The 17,244-nt window shown below is 43.6% G+C and overlaps 1 protein-coding gene across 1 annotated transcript in view; it reads right to left on the bottom strand.

Moving 5' to 3' along the window:
- Positions 1–15,875, bottom strand: part of robo3 (roundabout, axon guidance receptor, homolog 3 (Drosophila)) — a 151,320-nt gene extending 135,445 nt beyond the window's left edge. The window contains exon 1 of the mRNA XM_071924522.2: positions 15,722–15,875. Within this exon, the coding sequence (XP_071780623.2) occupies positions 15,722–15,875 (154 nt within the window). The remainder of the gene's footprint in view (positions 1–15,721) is intronic.
- Positions 15,876–17,244: the final 1,369 nt, after the last annotated feature.

Below are 17,244 nucleotides of genomic sequence, written 5' to 3'. Positions count from 1 at the left end.
AAAAAAAAAAAACCTATTACCTCAGGCCTCTTGTGTGAGAAAAAGACATGTAATATGCACCAAAACACGTGTCACACCACATGAAGTTTACTTTCAAACGTGTGATTTCAAGGGACTCTCTGGCTTTCCCTTTATTGGATGTGACCCACCTGTTGCAATAAAGTACATAATAAATGAACATAAGAATAAGGTCGTGACAGGTGAGCAGTTATTCACAGTACTCATTTTAATATTCATGATAAGGTGTTCAAGCCAGTGGCTACAGCTTTATAATAAGAAATTAAACTTTCAGCTGGTATCACTAATGGCAGACAATTAGCATGTATAGGCACACTGATTGTGCAGCAATACCTTTGTGTTTGCATGGATTATAGTTAAGCTTGTGCATCGAACGAACATGTGAGAAAATGAGCATGTTAAATTGCTCTAATGAGAGTATCTAAATACGTGTGAGGTGTGTGCATACATAGTAGAAGGAGATGTTTGTGTATTCATGAGCCTAGTGCCCACCTGAATGAGTCTGTTTATGTTGAGGCCTTATTTTAGCCTATTTAATGCACTAAGATGCCAATATGAACTGAATGAATGAATGAATGAATGAATGAATGAATGAATGAATGAATGATGTATTGCGCCTTAGGGAATTGTATTAGAACCAATAAACAGCATAAACAGTATAGGACTTTTCAATGGTTTTCAACCCTGACATTCAGTGGGTTCATGTTCTGCTTCTGCTCAACACTCCATTAACACTGCTAAATACATGTTACTGTACAGCCATTTGGTGCACTGGAATAAGTGCTCTGCAAGGGAAGATTGGGTCACTGCTGCTCACACACATACACATTCACACACACACACACACTCACCATTGTTTCCTCGCCCCGGCATTATGTGAGCAGTAGTAGAGCAGCAGGGACAAGGCAACGCTCAAATAACTGTCAATCTTAAGTGGCGCCTGCCGTGCTGGGCAGCAAGACCCCGATTAGTGTTAATGAAGACCTGCAGGAAGTGTGCGTGTGTGTGTGCATGTGTGTGTGTGTGTGTGTGTGTATAGATTATAGTTGAGCCCATATACCAAGCACACACATGCGAAGATGAGCATGTCGAACTGCTCTAATGAGACTAACTGCATGTGAAATGTGTGCATACATAGTGATGTGGGGGTTTTGCGTACTCTAGTACCCACCTGTAAGAGTCACTCCATATTAAACTATTGCATTAGTCTAGATAGTGCAGTAAGATGCTGGTATGAACCCGGTTTATTATGCAAACTCCCCACACTGATTTGAAAGTCTGCGGAGAAGGACTGGGAGTCATCTCCAACCCCTAACCTTTGCTCTTTATCCCTCCTCCACCTGTAAATGGACATCCAGTATTCCCAGTCACTTCCCTGCTGCCTTCCCAGTCTGTTACCATGGCGACATGCCCTTAACCCTCTGCCAGCCTTCCCCCCTGGCGTCAGCGCTCCACCCCCCACCCCCCCATGGGTCTCTGTTGCTCTCAGCCTGGGAAATCAGCCTAATAAATAGCTTTATGCTAATCAGGTGGGTGAACGGCGAGTTGAGCTGCCAATCTTAATACACTTATTAAAGTGCCTGAAAATGTCAGTCTCCCCTGTTGCCCTGTGGCCCTCGCACTCTCTTTTCACTCCGTTCTGTCTATTTGTCATGCTCTCTCTTCCATTCTCTTGTTTTGGCACGATCTTTCATCCGCTCTCTGTGTCTCTTTCTCTCAGCCGATGTCTCGCATGATGTTTCGTATGCTCTGTTGGTATGTTAGGCCAGGGGTTCCCCAACATTTTCATGTCAAAAGTCCCCAAATAGATTCACAGGTTTTGTCTAATTGACCCACATTGGTGAAGATTGATTTTGGTTGGATATGATCTGATGCAAAACTGGATAATTGTGTATTAGGATTAGTCTGATAGATCAGTTTGCTGAAATGTCAGGCTGATATTGGCCAATTTATTAAAAATCGGATATCAGTGGCATCCACCTCTGATAAGGGGGATATGATGCAGTTTCATATTTATTGTATCAATGGTTGTCTATGGGAAGCCGTTAGCCTGAATTGATTCTAATGTGACATTTTAATGAGATTCAACAAAAGTATGTTTTATACTACAACTTCTACAGCTACTACTACTAATAATAATACTTTATTTTTTATTATCCTGGGTTTTAATGGAGAGTTTTAATGTTTTTTCAAAGGCTTTTTGATCTTGCAAGGAAACACTTGGTCAAATTTAAAGATATGGAGCATCAGCACAAAATATAGACAGAATATGGGCAGCCTCAATCCAAAAATAGCAGTATCAGGCCTTCAAAAACCCATATCAGCTAAACCCTAGTGTATATACTGTAGTTGGGGATATTACAGCATTGAGGGTGTCCTTATTAATTAAAACTGCTCCTCATTTTGCCCCTCAAACCCTCTCTAGGACCTCTTTCGGGTCACTCAGCCTTACTTTAGGAAACACTGTGTTTGGATGCTGCTTTTTAAAATGTCTCTGCTGTCCCCTCGGTCAAGCGTAATGTCGCTGTCTGAAATTGGAGCCTCCATGGCTTCCGCTTCTGGAGAGAATTACACGGTATCAATCCAAGATGAAGCCGCACGCTCCAGCTGGTCCCCTTCACCTCCTTCACGCTTGTCTATCTCTGCGCTCTGCTCTTCTATTATCGGTTGTGCCGGGCGTGAGCGTGTTTACTGACCCCTCCTGTAAAATACAACCCCACATCATTGTTCGAGCCAGGCTGACAGTCCCCGCTGTCGTCATCCTCTGTCTGCAGCTCTCCTCTCTTATCTCCGTCTGACTCACTCTTTCCCTCCCTTTCGTATCCCTCTGGGTTTCTACCTGTTTTCTCCCCGTTCACTTTTCACTATCTCTTTCTCAGCCGTTTCTCTCACCCTCAGCCATCCATCATTCAAACACGGGCGTGAACGAGGACATGACACATCGTGGCCATTTTTCATCCGTCTCATCACCTCTCTTGGTCTGTCAGTTGGGTTTTTAGGAAAGTGTAATTCCCCCCATTGGCACTGCAGGATGGGGTCGCACAGCCAGCAGCGGTATCGGCAGCAGCAGCAGTTTGGCATTGCATACCAAATCAGGTGTATCAATGAGTCGGCACTGTAGCCTTGAAGAAACACTACAGGTTTTTGGGAGATTGGCCCGTTGGTCAACTTACCTGTGATGAGAACATAGACACCAAAATCAATCATGGATGCCCGGTAAATCATTCATTCCAGTGCTCCATGCTAACACTTTAGCATACACTATGTTGAGTGATAGTAGGCGACTAGCATTATCTAAAGTTAGAAGACTGACCTTTTACTAATAAAAAGTTGTTAGTGGTTATTACATGGCCTGTACATTTATAAATTGTAAAAATGAAATATCATTAACTCAGTGTAGCTGATGTAGCCAGGTTAATTTTTGGAACTATTTCAGATAAGTAACCACGTATTCATCCGCTGCGCAGTGATATTTAGCTGCACACAGTCTCCCATCACCCACCACCTTCACTTCCTATGGAAACAGGGAAAGTAGTCCCTGCTAGTTCAAAACAGTATTTTGTGTAAATTAGATTTTTCTCCAATTGCTAATCTACACAAACTGCCAGATTTAACCACATATTATTTAAGATTACTTACCCTTTATCTTTAAAGCTGCAACAAGTTCTCATTTTCTCACTTTTGTGATAAAGCTAGTAACCTACTATCACTCAACATAGTGAATGCTAAAGTGTTAGCATGCTGCACTGGAGCCAATGATCTGCTGGGGACACATGGATGATTTTGGTGTCTATGTTCTCATCACAGGTAAATTGACCAATGGGCCAATCTCCCGAAAATTTGGTGTATTGCTTTAATATGGCCACTACTGCTACTGTCAGCCCAACCAAGGTTCAGTATTAATATAGATGTTAATTTTCTCCATGACCTATCCTTCAGATGCAAACTTTTTCTCAACCTCTGACTTCCAATGATATTTAACTTAAAGCATTTTTCCATGTTGTTTCATGAACTGTTAACAAATAATATGGGCTGCCACAGGTGTCCATAGCTAGATCCCTTGCTTTGATTTTGAGTGACTGTAGACTAAAGGTTATAGAAGCAGGCTTGTGGCAGGAAGGTTGTTGTTAACTCTCTCTGTTTTGTCATTAGTATAAAGGAATGAAGGCAATGCAAACAGCCTGACATTCTTGTAATCTGTTTTTGTCCTCTACCTTGATGAATGGTTTCTTTGTTTCCATAGAGACCATAATAATAATATGTTATTTAATATTTTGTTATGCCATCTTCTTGGGTATATTGAAATTTACCCAAGAATTTTATCATTGAATTTATCATGAATGCAGTTAAGTCAAATCAAATTTAAAGTGACATTTATTCCACAGTCAGTTTAATTAGCATTCCACCCTAACTGACACTTTATGTAGTCATATATGACTGACTGAGCGTAGGTGGCTGCAGCCTACACAGGTAACATTATAAATGTTATAATTCGAATATTCTTCAAACATTATGTACAGAACTTAATTACATTTATTAATGGCAATTAACATTTAACTTCAGTCACGTCTGAGTCAGTGGCTTTGGAGACAGACAGACAGATGGAGGAGAATAAATGGACAAGGAGTCAATTCAATTTCTACGCTGTTGATTTCTCTGTGTGTGTGTGTGTGTGTGTGTGTGTGTGTGTGTGTGTGTGTATGTGTGTGTGTGTGTGTGAATGGGCGAATGGGTGTCAGGGCGGGTAGAGACTGACTGTATTGATTAATTAGTGTTTACTTGGTAATTACCTAGTGATTGCAGCTACAGCCCATGGGTAGCATCCCCTTGACACACACACACACACACACACACACACGCACACACACACAGACACACACACACACACACACACACGCACACATTTACAGTGTCAGCTAATGAATCAATATTGGCATGTGGCATGACAGACACACTAGAGCATAGATTGAGCTCATGCATCACATAATAATGAACAAATCATACCATGGATGAGTTATTACACCAGAGGAAATACTGCATGTCATTTTCATATTCATCCAGTATGGGGAGAGTAAGGATTATTTGGTAATTATACAAAACGGTAACTATTTAAGGGCCAATCGTTCTTTCTGTTTTGATTTATTTAGCCTTTATTTATCCAGGTTAGTCCCATTGAAATCAAGGATGTTAGCCAAGACAGTCGACAAATAGATGCAAAAAAGAAAAAAAAAAGGAATCTATCATTATGTAAGTCCTATCATCTGCTTTACCCTCACTAAGAGAAACCAGTTGCTTATGTCTCAGATTGCTGCAGAGGCGCCAGAGATCACGAAGCCTTTCATATCCATCTCTGTCCAAGCTTTTAAAGAACAGTCAGCAGGAATGACTCTCGGGACCTCGCACGATTCCCAGGTAAATTAAAGTGTAAGCCTTGCCAAAAAACCAAAATGTAAGGCTTGAGATATATATATTTTTTATTCTTTTCCAAACGATTGATGGACCCGTCTGCAGATGCTGCGTTCGATTTTCATAGTCCTGTGAGGGACCGCAAAACTTTATGAGAGAATAAAAAAGCAAAGAAAAGGAAGAAAAAAAAGTAAACCATCATCTGTGGCTTTGTTGAGCATTTTTATTGTTTATGGTATGAATTATGTGCAACTCAACCAAGTCCTACTCCTCAAAAGTCTATGCATGTTTACCCACAACAGATATGCAGAAAACATTACAAGGAACAGAAGGTGCACACATTGCTTTATGGTAGATTGCATGACACAAAGCCACCATGATCTGTGCTGTTCCCAATGTTTTTGTATGTGTTAGTATTCATAGGCATGCATGACCAATTGTGTTGACACTGCAGGGTTGTCATTGCATGTTTCTTTCAGAATATAATTGGCACTGGGATTGCGATGTGAAATGGAAATGGATTGTGGCGACAGCTATATGTATTTCAGTCTGTGTGTGTGTGTGTGTGCGTGCGTGTTTGTGTGTGTGTGTGTTGAGTGAGAAACAGAGAGAGAGATTTGTCATGCTTACAATGATGGCATATGTGATATTGCCTGTGTGCATTTGTATATTGACATTGACATGTTCAAGTATCGCCATGCATGTGCATATGTGTGTGTGTGTGTGTGTGTGTGTGTGTGTGTGTGTGTGTGTGTGTGTGTGTGTGTTCTCAATTACTTGTAGCCAACCAACAATACAACCACTTGTACAACCACCAATATAATCAATTATATTTTCACAAAGGCATTGATTTATGCTTTGGTCCCTTAAAGGACCCATCTTCATATAATTTACATCAGTTTGATACTACTTACTATGATACTATGAATTGAGTTCATAAAGATTTATATCAGCCTAAAAAAGTGGGTAAACTGTTTACCACTGAGTTTCCCCTCCACTGCATCCCTGCTGTGCTTAACTTGAGAATTTCAACTGTAGGGAACTGAATACTTTCTCTCCACTACATTTCAAAGCAGACATCCTTCAGTATGTTTTGTCAAACATATGCAGATACTGAAAAAGCCTATGCATACACAATTTGTTATTAGTCTACATAATGATGCAACTTCTGACTTTGAGCAAGCAATCTTTTACTTTTGATACTTATATTACATATGAAACCAGTCAATACTTTTGAATGGAAGGCGCTGTAATTTAGCTAGAATCCTTTTCCAACAGGGTATTTCTACTTTTACTCTGTACTGTTCTGAGGTGTGGATGACACTGGGTGACACCCATTTATTACTAATAGCACTAATTGGAATAACAATGGCGGGAGGCAGATGCCATGAACAAAAGGATTGTGTCATCACACTGCTGTGTGTGTGTGTGGACTGACTCAATAGACCGAGGCAGCTACCTCAGTTAAGATGTTGTGCGGGTTAGGGGGTTTTGAGGGGGGGTTAAGGGTCACGACCTCTCCTGCTGACCCCTGAGTCATCAGCACACTTAACCCTCATTTTCATTGACCTGCGCCTTGTATGTGGGCTCCCAGATGAATGGTGCAGCCAGCCTCCTTAATATACTGAACCAGGAGTTGTTTGGAATAGTAATTGTGGATAATGTGTGGATGCATTGATTGAAGAAAAAGCTCAATCGTTGTTTGCACTTTGCAGGCAAGTGATGTGTGATTTAAAGGTGCCATGTGTAGCATTTTAAAATCAAAAAATCATTACCACATTCATTTTCAGATAGTATAATCACTTTTTGTCAGCTTCTACAGGCCTCTACACTGCATTTTACATTGGCAGGAAATTGCTCGATGGCACAAAGGGAGATTGCTTTACGGCACAAAACAGGTAGAGGGCGCTGTTCTTCCAGCGCAAATGGATCTAACACTTTCAGAGTTACTTGCAATGGATGGATGGATCATGGAAGGAGGGAAAAGCCGATGGAAAAATCACTTCCAACATGTTTATCCTCTTCAGTAAGGACAAAGAGAAAACCTTTGACCGAGAGGAAGCAACAAGTTTTTGGGAAATGTGGTCTTAATTTTGAGAAACGCCAGCGCTATCAATACCACTGGAGTGAAATAGAGGCTACCAATTGTCTCCACCGTGGTCTCATTTGTTTACAGTAATACCAAGGTATCAGAATTAATATGCCAATAATATATATGATTAATGTTTAAAAGTTCTACGCAAAGAACCTTTGGGAACGTGGTTGAACCCCATTGTGTGAGGAGAGAGTGAAAAAAAAATGCTGACAAACCGCAGTTCATTTGCTAACATTAAAATGATTATAAAGTGCAACTGCAAAGTGAGACAAAGATTGGGAGAGTTAGACAGACACACACACACACATACACACACACACACACAGTCTGCCTCTATCTCATCTCAAACATAATTTAACCATCTCTGAAGTGTAAAAGGGCATAATTCTCATTCCCTCCAGCAACTCTTGTCAACTTCACACCCCAGTAACAAAACTGCATTATCATTCTCGCAAACTCCGTGGCTTATTACAACTCTCCCTCCCACAAACACAGGTTGGATACTGAACGAGCCACGTAGACAATTATAATTCCGAGGAGTTATTTTCTCCCCCCTGATCCAAGCTTTTCGCAAATACATACTAATCCCCGCCCCCGCCCGCCCCAAACGCACCTCGCGAGTAAATCTAACCATCTTCATCGCTATCCAATCTGCCTCCGCTCCGCCGCCTCGAGAAATCCTCGCCGCGATCGAGGAAGTTGTCCAAGCCGCCATTAGCATATGCAGAACTCTCCCCTGCGTACAAAGTGGCATCTCTTGCCCTTCTCTCTCCCCTCCTTCCCCTTCAGTGTTCATCATCGCCGCAGATGCTGCCTAATTTCCATTCCCATTTGGTTATGTACATAATTCTGCATATCATCTCAGACGCAGGGGGCTGAGCGTGGAACGCACGGCGGGAATATATCCGTCGGAGCGAGTCATTTGTGTCTTAAAATCTTATTTTGCTTAAAACAAATGAAACAATCTCCCGGAAGGGTGCGGTAATCTCATTTGTTTCCATTGCAAATCGACTTGTTTCAATATTTTTCTTGCACCAACTGATATTTTCTTGATACTAGTGGAGTGATCTGCCTCATTACAAGTTATTGTCACTTTTTAGCATGAGGTGAAACTACATTGGAAACTTGGAAAATGGAATTATCTCATCGCATTGGCAGATTTTTTCCACTTGTTAGAAGGAAAACAATATTTATGACTCAATACTAGACTAAATTACTCATTAAGATGAATATTTTTACAGTGTCCATATCCACAATTCATTTGCATATGTAATCTTTTGACAAAATCACATAGATTCTTAAAAAGATGGACGGACAAGTGGAAAAAATAAGCTTTTTGGCAACTTTCATAACTCCTCATAACTTACTTAACTTTCACAGCCTCGGAACACGTGTGACACGTATGATTTGACTGCCACATTTGTCAGTCAATCAATCCGAGGCAGTGGAGCGATGGCAGTGTTTGAACAGAGCGCACCACACTATAGCTACAGATTGGGGCTTTAAAGTGAAATAGTGGGGACGAGCTTATCAGGGATTCAGCAGGCCCGGCGGTTGATGGAAACCGCGATGAGGAGGCTCAAGTCGATAGCGGCTGAAATACGTGGAGATGATCTGACAGTAATTGGTCGCCTAGCTGGACTGCTGAGCCCTTGTAGAGCCGCAGAACCCCCCCCCACCCCCCCACCCCACCCCCTGGATGTTATTCATACCCCTCTGGAAGAGACTGAGGAGGTTTGTTAATGGGAAAGATGGGCGGGACAGATGGAGGGATAAGGTGAAGGAGGACAGGATGGATCGAGAAGAATAGAGAGGGAGGAGAAGAAGCAGAAGAATATGCAGCGACCCCAGATCCTTCATTAACAAGGTGCTGTCATATACAAATACATCCACACATACAAACTCAGAGGGTCTTCGTTGTTTTTTTGTTTGTTTTCTTTTGGAGATGAACTCCCAAATGTATTCACACAACGTGGCAATATTGTTTATGTAACATTCATGCCAATAAAGCGAGGCAAATTGAATTGAAATTGAATCGAGGCAGAAAGCGGGGGGGGGAGTGCGAGAAAGTGAGAGACAGAGGCAGGATGAAGGATATGGGGATGAATAATGGAGAGAGATGGGAATAAAATGAGATGGAGGTGTAGCATAGGGGATGAAAGAGGCAGGAGAGACTGACAGACGGAAGAAAAGATTCCTGAAAGAGACAGCATGACATCACTTGTAGTGGAGGGTAAACCCACCTAAACTCCCTTCACCCACCTTTTTATTTGGAGAAGAAGAGTTTACACCATCTTGATGAAGTAGAATCAAACAAATGTTATTTCTAGGTAGAAAGAGTGTCTACATTATTGATTCTATTGGTGCTCCTGCTGTGAAGAGCAACAGGTCTGACTGCAGACTTCAGTAGAGAAACTCCACCCCTCTTAACTGTGATCGTATTTGTGACAAACAAACCCAAAGAAAACGTAAATAACATTGAATGCAAAAAATGTTTTATGGCCATATTGGCTTTACAAGGGCATTGCTGCTACTCTCTCTTATACACAAATAATACAAAATATTTACCTACCACCTGAAAGAAACTGCATTTCACCGCATGAGAAAGAAGAAGTAGTAAATGTAATTAAACTTCAGATTTGGCAGTCGACCAATGACCTGTTTGAATATTCTGGACCATGTCATGCTCATAGTTTACACCAGAGTTGTGCTATCGGGCTGTTTTCATTCACATCACGCAGGATAGAGAGGCTGTTAATTCATTTCCTCTTCATTTTCCACCTCTACTTTTCACTGTCAACATCAACAAAACAACTTTTTGTTCTCCTTTGTTTCAGCCCAGTCGACACTGGCTGTGCATGAAACAAGCTTTAGCTGAATGGATAAGCTCCCAGAAAGCCTGTACATTGAGTGGAGGGCTGTCTCTGCAAGAATCGATCACTGCCATAGACTGCTCACTGATCCAGGCCATTGATTCATAATGCATCTGATAATCTACAATGCAAATATACAGTCATATTGAGGGGGAGGGTGTCACAAAAACGAGCCCCATGAGCTTCACGGGACAATTGGCAGGCGTGTGGGTGAAAAGTCCTGACCCTCCTCTGCCAGAATAATAGGTCTCTCTTGGCTGAATGCCACCGGCGTGGGGGGGGGGAATCAAATGCCTCCACCTCCTGCGCTTCCGCCATAGTTTTGTCTGGCCAGACGCCACTGGGTCCTCCCCGGTCATCACGCATTCTCTTTCTAGCTACACTACAAAGTCCCAGCCGCGGCCACACCGCGAGTGCCGCCGCCAGCAGACTGAAAAAGGTCACATTTAATGATCCAGGCGTCACGCTGGAGCTGGAGGTAGCTTTTGACAGGACGTACGGGGAGGAGAGGTGAAGCTGTGTGTGTGTGTGCGTGTACTGGTGGTGTGTGTGTGTGTGCCTGGTGACATTGAATCAGCGTGTATTTCCGTGCATTTGTGTACCGTGTCTTAAATGTGATGTGTGTTACGGAGAAAACCCACAGCCTCGGTTGGCTAATGGGTGGCTTTTGGCGGTGGCGGAGTCAAGCCGAGGCGAGACTGAAGGGAGACAACTGGTGGTTCCCAGTGCTTTGGCCCGCGCTATGAATAAAGATGTTTGGCTTCCCAAACGCTCCCTAGAAGTCTATTAATAATGCATCCCAACCAGCCAGTGATTCCCGGTGAATAAATGAGGAATAAAGCGTGCGCTAGCGGGGGGAAGCAGCGCAGACTGTGGTTAAAGTCTTTGTATCTCTTTCTCTCTCTTCACCTTCACTTCCTCTCCCTCTTCTCCTCCTTCTTTACCTCTACCTGTAGTAGGTCCAGAGCCCTCTGCAGGTGCTGGCTGGATTCACACACCCTCCAGATTGACAGTGTTGTTAGAACCTCACAGCCAGCACCCTTACCAGACACCACAGGGTGCGCCGGCACAGGAAGGACGGGCCCTCCTCTCAAAGCTCCTAGTGGGCATCAGCGCGCCACGCTGATTGCCTTCCCTCTGTAGTTCCAAGTGGCTTTTCTTTTTAATTCGCCGTGTCTCCAGCAGTTTGCAAAACGAACGGGCTTGATTGTACGAAACGCTGATTTGCAATGACAAAGATTCTGCAGGCAGGTTCGCTTTTGCACAAATCAAATCTGCCGTGGGTATCGAGGGGGGATTACACTTTTACCGGATTTGCATATTGAAATGTTTGGAGATAATTAGTGTGGAAATGCACACACACACTGCATTAATGACTCCCTGCCAGATTTATTGGTGAAAAGAGCAAAGGGGAGCCTACTTGACCCCCGATGAAGGGACAAATAGACACATTAGCACACAGAGATTAGGATCCGTACACACACATACAATTACACCAGCAGCAGCCATCGCAATCCCCACTGGCCTACATGCATACATACATACATGCATGTATACACACACACACACACACACACACACATACCAACTCCCAACTTGGACACATGGCTAAGACGGCTAGAGTTTAATCACAGATTCACTCCTTTTTTACATGCACACACTCCAATACATGGCTAAATAATGGAGCTAGCGAGGGATGCAATCATAAAATAATAAAATAAATTGAGCAATGCCTAATGAAGACCTGTCAATATGCTCTTTGGTTCATGATCTTAAGGGTTTTTAGTATTTTTACTCTTTGTTTTTCTCTCTTTGTGTAATTTCTGTGTTTTAAGACTGAATTTTAATGTGGAAGCTGCTCGCACCTGAATTTCCTTCCAAAGGATAATAATGAAGTACTTGACTTGAACATTTATTGAATTTAGTCAGTCTAATGAAGGCTTTTACATCTTTATTCAAATTTCTGGCATGAGTCCCATGCTCTTTTATGAATATTTTTGATATTGATTCACAAGCCAAACATCTTCTCCAAAGCTTTGTTTCTGGCAAATGCACCTGTTCCCTGAAGAGCGTCTGTCTTAACGCCTATTGACCCCAGCACAGCTTCTGCAGTCTGTTATGGATTATGAATGTATTTTCATAGTCAGGAGCTGGATCCAAAGCACAAATGAGTTTTTGAGGTTAAGAAGCGTGGGTGGGAAGGTAAGGTCTATTAGGGCTGTCACTTTTTTCGCCATATTCAAAATTATTTTCAGTCTCACAGCTGCAGTTTAAATGGGAAGGAATCTTCATTAAATCTCTGCAGGAAGGTGTTTCTTTTATCTGCTTTCATCAGAAATCCCTAAAGAAGCTGGACTTATTCCGACAACGGTGTCAACGGAGAAAACAGAGAGAGAGAGATAAAGGAAGAGAGAGAGGGAACTATTGACAGAACTAATGGATAAACTTGCCAGTCCCCGGTAGTCCACCACAGCGCTGTGTTTTGAGTGAATTGGCCATTATTTCCCAGATTGGTTATCGGGCCGCATTGATTTTTCGCATTGAGCCTCCCTCTGAGCACCGGGTCGGCCCACGCAAGCTGTCCGCCCACTGGCCCTGCTATTGAGCTTCTCGCCTGGATACGCACGGTTTGCAACCCCCCTCCCATCCCCCCCCCCACCCCCCACCCTCCGACTGATGAATCAGCACATAATGGCTAGCGAAATACGTCTCAATCATGGAAAAAGACGCCAAGCGGCGATCTGAGGGATTGGGGGGATCGATTCAAATCGAGACAACGATAACAAAGGAGCCCTTTGCGAAAGAGACTCCGCTTACTCTTTAAGGTTTATAAGTAACGTGACGGACCTTTTCTTTGTTTTTCAAGAAACAGCGATATTGATTGTCCGTGTGGAAATTTAGATAGCAGCTTTTGCCTTTCAGTGTCTCCACGAGTCTCGATCCATATCCCCCAGACCGCTTTACAACGGGAAAAGTGGTTTAAGGAATCTCAGCGCTATACTTTGTCTCATCTCATTGATCATTGATTAGTACAGCTATTGTAATATATGAGCTAAAATCCCCCCCCCCCCCCTCCTTTATAGACTCCCTGAATGTATTGAGCCCCACTGACGGTGGGGAGGCGATTCAGTGCCGGGAAGCTCTAGGGAAAGATGGATCCCAGGGAATATGAAGTGGAGTGACCGAGAGGCATGTCTGTCTATCAGCCGGTCTATCAGTTTGTATCGGAGCGGACAAGATAACACCAAGATAGATTCTTCTCAATAGATTCATTGTTCCTACTCGCCTCCGCTGCTCCCTTTCTCATCGGGCTCCTATGGATTTTGGGAGAGAACAGCGCGCTCAATCTACACTCCATTAGGGCTTGGGGATGAGAGGGGGATGAAAAGAGGAGAGAAATTGAGAGAGAGTGAAGGGAATGAAAGAGAAGCTATGAACTCAGCAGTATTGATACAGCCAGCAACTACTGTGATAAGCCGCTTATTGAAAGCAAATTTGCCCCTCACGCCCGTGCCCACCCATCAAAAGGCAAAACCCTACTCCTCTCTGCAACAATACACACCAATTACCTACCTATGTACACACACACACACACAGACACACACATACACCCACGCACACACACAGAGTGTACACAGTAGCCCTCTTGCTGACTCTTAACCATCAATCTATGGAGACAAGCTGGGAAGCAGCTGGATATTTTAGAAACCGGCTTGGAATTGAAAAACCGCTATTAGTCAGACTGTCAGAAATGTGGAAGGAAGGAAGGAAGGAAAGAAAGGAGGGAGGAAGGAAGGAAGGAAGAAAGAAAGAAAGAAAGAAAGAAAGAAAGAAAGAAAGAAAGAAACACTGATGAAAAACAATGCTAGGACAAGAAGCATCAGTTTCCAGCAGCGTTCCCATTTCTCCCTAGTAGCCTTCAGAATATGTGACAATTCCAAACCACCCAGCATGTATATACTGAATATATTACATACACCTGCCCATGGTGTGTGTGTGTGTGTGCGTGTGTGTGTGTGCGTGTGTGTGTGTGCGTGCACATGGCCGAACAACGGCTTTCATTGGTATGCACTGACATGCAGAGAAAGCTAGGGTGCTCATTAGAGAAGACATCAAGGTGATCCCTTGACTTAACTCCACCCTATACACATGCATACACACACACACACACACACTTGTTTATATACATTCACTCTATACCCCTGCCATTACCACGCAGCACAGCAGGGACATCCCATTACACCATGTTAATAAGCCTGCGCAGACACAGGCACTAAAAATCTAAATTCCTTCCACATCCCAAACACCGGGAACACACAGATTCTCTCAAATACACCTTGAGCCAGCAGAGGCGACTCCTCAAAGGCAGAGATTGAGCGATGCGGTTGACGGGGAGAAGGAGAGAAAAGCCCAGTGGCAGAAGTTAAGGAGATGTGACAGCGCCGGTCCGTCCCGTCTGACAGCAGACAGCTTCATTTAACAGAGCGAGCACACTGCCAGCGGCTCAAGCTTCTGCAGCGTAGACCGAGTTATTGTCTCTCTGTCACGTTTCACTCTCAACCCACGAAACATTCTGACAGCCTTTTGATCCAAATGTGCTGGGATCAACCACTTACATTTCCTGCTTTTTTTGGGGGGGGCATTTAGCTGACACTCCTACCCAGAGGGACTTACAATACATAAGCAGGTAGGGGTTCAGTGTCTTGCTCAAGGACACTCTGTTGATGGACACAATGGGCTGATGAAGAAGTCTCTTGAACCAAGAGGTCACCCTGCTGCCCATTTAAAAGTTTTTCACTGAATTCATTTCTACTTCAAAGATCAATTCAGCTCTCTTAACTGGCAATTCAAGAGACTTTGGTCTTTCTTAAAATACTGGAGCATCATCTATTAAAGAGTTTTCACCAGTTATACCGTACAATTCGTAGCTCTCCTGATGAGTTCTTGGACTTTCACCACACATGCTTTTATCCGGTCTGACTGAGATCGGATCTTACAATTTAGAACAAAACACCTAGCCGTCGTAAACCATCCCATCTGATTTCAAACATCCATTCATCACAAGTCACGTCACCAGAGATTTACTCTCCTGACAACTCCTTCCACTTTCCCTTTCAACTCCCTCTCCCCGGCTCAGTCCCGCATTACCATCACAAAAGACTCCCGCCTGTTAAGTGTTTCAGTGTTTTTTTCAAGAAAAGGCATGTGTCCTCTTGCATCGGTCCATCAAAGAAAGACATTTGGACGGAAAGCAAAGCCGAAGGAGTGGAGGGAAGGGAAGGGGGGAAGAGGATGCAAAGAGGATGCCGAAGCGATCCCGTCCGCTTACCGTTGAAGCCGGTGAAGTTGCCCCAGTCGAGCAGGGAGCTGTTGAAGGAGGGCAGCGAGACGTTGAAGAACAGATCGGTGCCGTTGGACGGGTTGCGGATGGTGTCGGTGAACAGGTTCATCTGCAGCAGGGTCTTGATCAGATAGCGCAGCATCTTGCCGCACAGAGGGACCTGCACTCCCTCTATGTGTCTCTGTCTCTCTCTTTCTCTCTCTCTCTTGCTCTCTGTCCTTTTAAAAGTGGGAGTCTGTTCACCGCTGACTCTATCTCCCTTGCCTCCTCACTTGGTGGCTGTGTTAAGTGAGCAGTGTGTTTTAATAGACGTCCTCTTGGTCCCAAGTTGGATTCAAACACATGTCAAAACATGTGGAGAGTTTTTGAAAACGAGGGAAAATGATGTAAACCCCGAGGCTTGGGCAGGTAAAACTTGCAGGAAATCTTGCTGAAAAAGTCAAAAGAAAGCAGGCTTAATTGATTCATTGGTTGTGGATGTCACACTGGGCTGGGGGGGCCCCTGTCTGTCGTTCCCTCCGGTTCCTTCCCAGCATCGGATTGTTCCTTCCTCCCTGTTTCTTTTGTTCTGGGATCACATAACTTCACACGCCGTCTGCCACCACACAAAAAAACACCCTCTCGCCGGTGTGAAAGAATCCAGCAATGTGATGATGACCCCTTCGGATTTGCTGCTCTCCTCTTTCCAACCCCTCCCTCTGGCTCCTCCTGTGTCCCTCCCTCCCTCTCCTCCTCTCCTCCTCTCTCTCTCTCTCTTTCTCTCTCTCTCTGTGTGTGTGATGGGGTCCCGGGGGGTCCAGAGGAGAGAGAGAGCAGGTGCTGTTGGCAATAAATGTTTAATTATTAGATTAATAATCATCCCAGGAGGCTCTGAGTTGGGGCGGCGGGGAAGAGGGGGAGAATATACTTACTGTCACTGTCTTAACCATACACTACACATGCACACAAAGGCGGTCCCGTATACATGAAGGCGCACTCATATGTGTTAGACAAACAAACATGGACCAGGCTGCACTCCTGCTGTTTGCTTGTGTCAAAAGTAGATCGTTCAACTCAGTTGGCAATATCTGATGGCTCCTGCCTGAAGCCGCTTGTTTTCCTACTGTCACACTTTCTCGAAACGCATCGCATGGTGAAGTCTTCAAGAAAAGAACTTAGATAAGAGAGGGGAATTTGTCTAGTTCTCCATATTCCCTTTTCTAGCCATGCAAACTGGGGTTGCATCAGAAAAGATCAGTAGATTTGTCTCTGTCTGGCAAAATTGTAGTTAAGTAAAACTGGTGCTTGACTGACTGTTAAAAGTCGTAGGCCTCTGGTTGGTGCCATGGAAATAGAGGAAATGCTTGATATTTTTGCAAACTAGATTTTTCTGTCATTGGAATTTAATACATTCACATACATTTCTTGAAATTCCACTTAGAAAAGACTACTTTGCATATATTTTTGACTGAAAAACCTCAAATAAATGTAGTTTGAACTAATTTTATAGCATGTGAAATGTGCAAAGTCAA

Source organism: Centroberyx gerrardi, chromosome 11 (assembly GCF_048128805.1).
Source record: "Centroberyx gerrardi isolate f3 chromosome 11, fCenGer3.hap1.cur.20231027, whole genome shotgun sequence".
NCBI lineage: Eukaryota > Metazoa > Chordata > Actinopteri > Beryciformes > Berycidae > Centroberyx > Centroberyx gerrardi.
The sequence above is the reverse complement of the archived record's forward strand: the minus strand, read 5'-3'. Positions and strand labels throughout refer to the sequence as shown.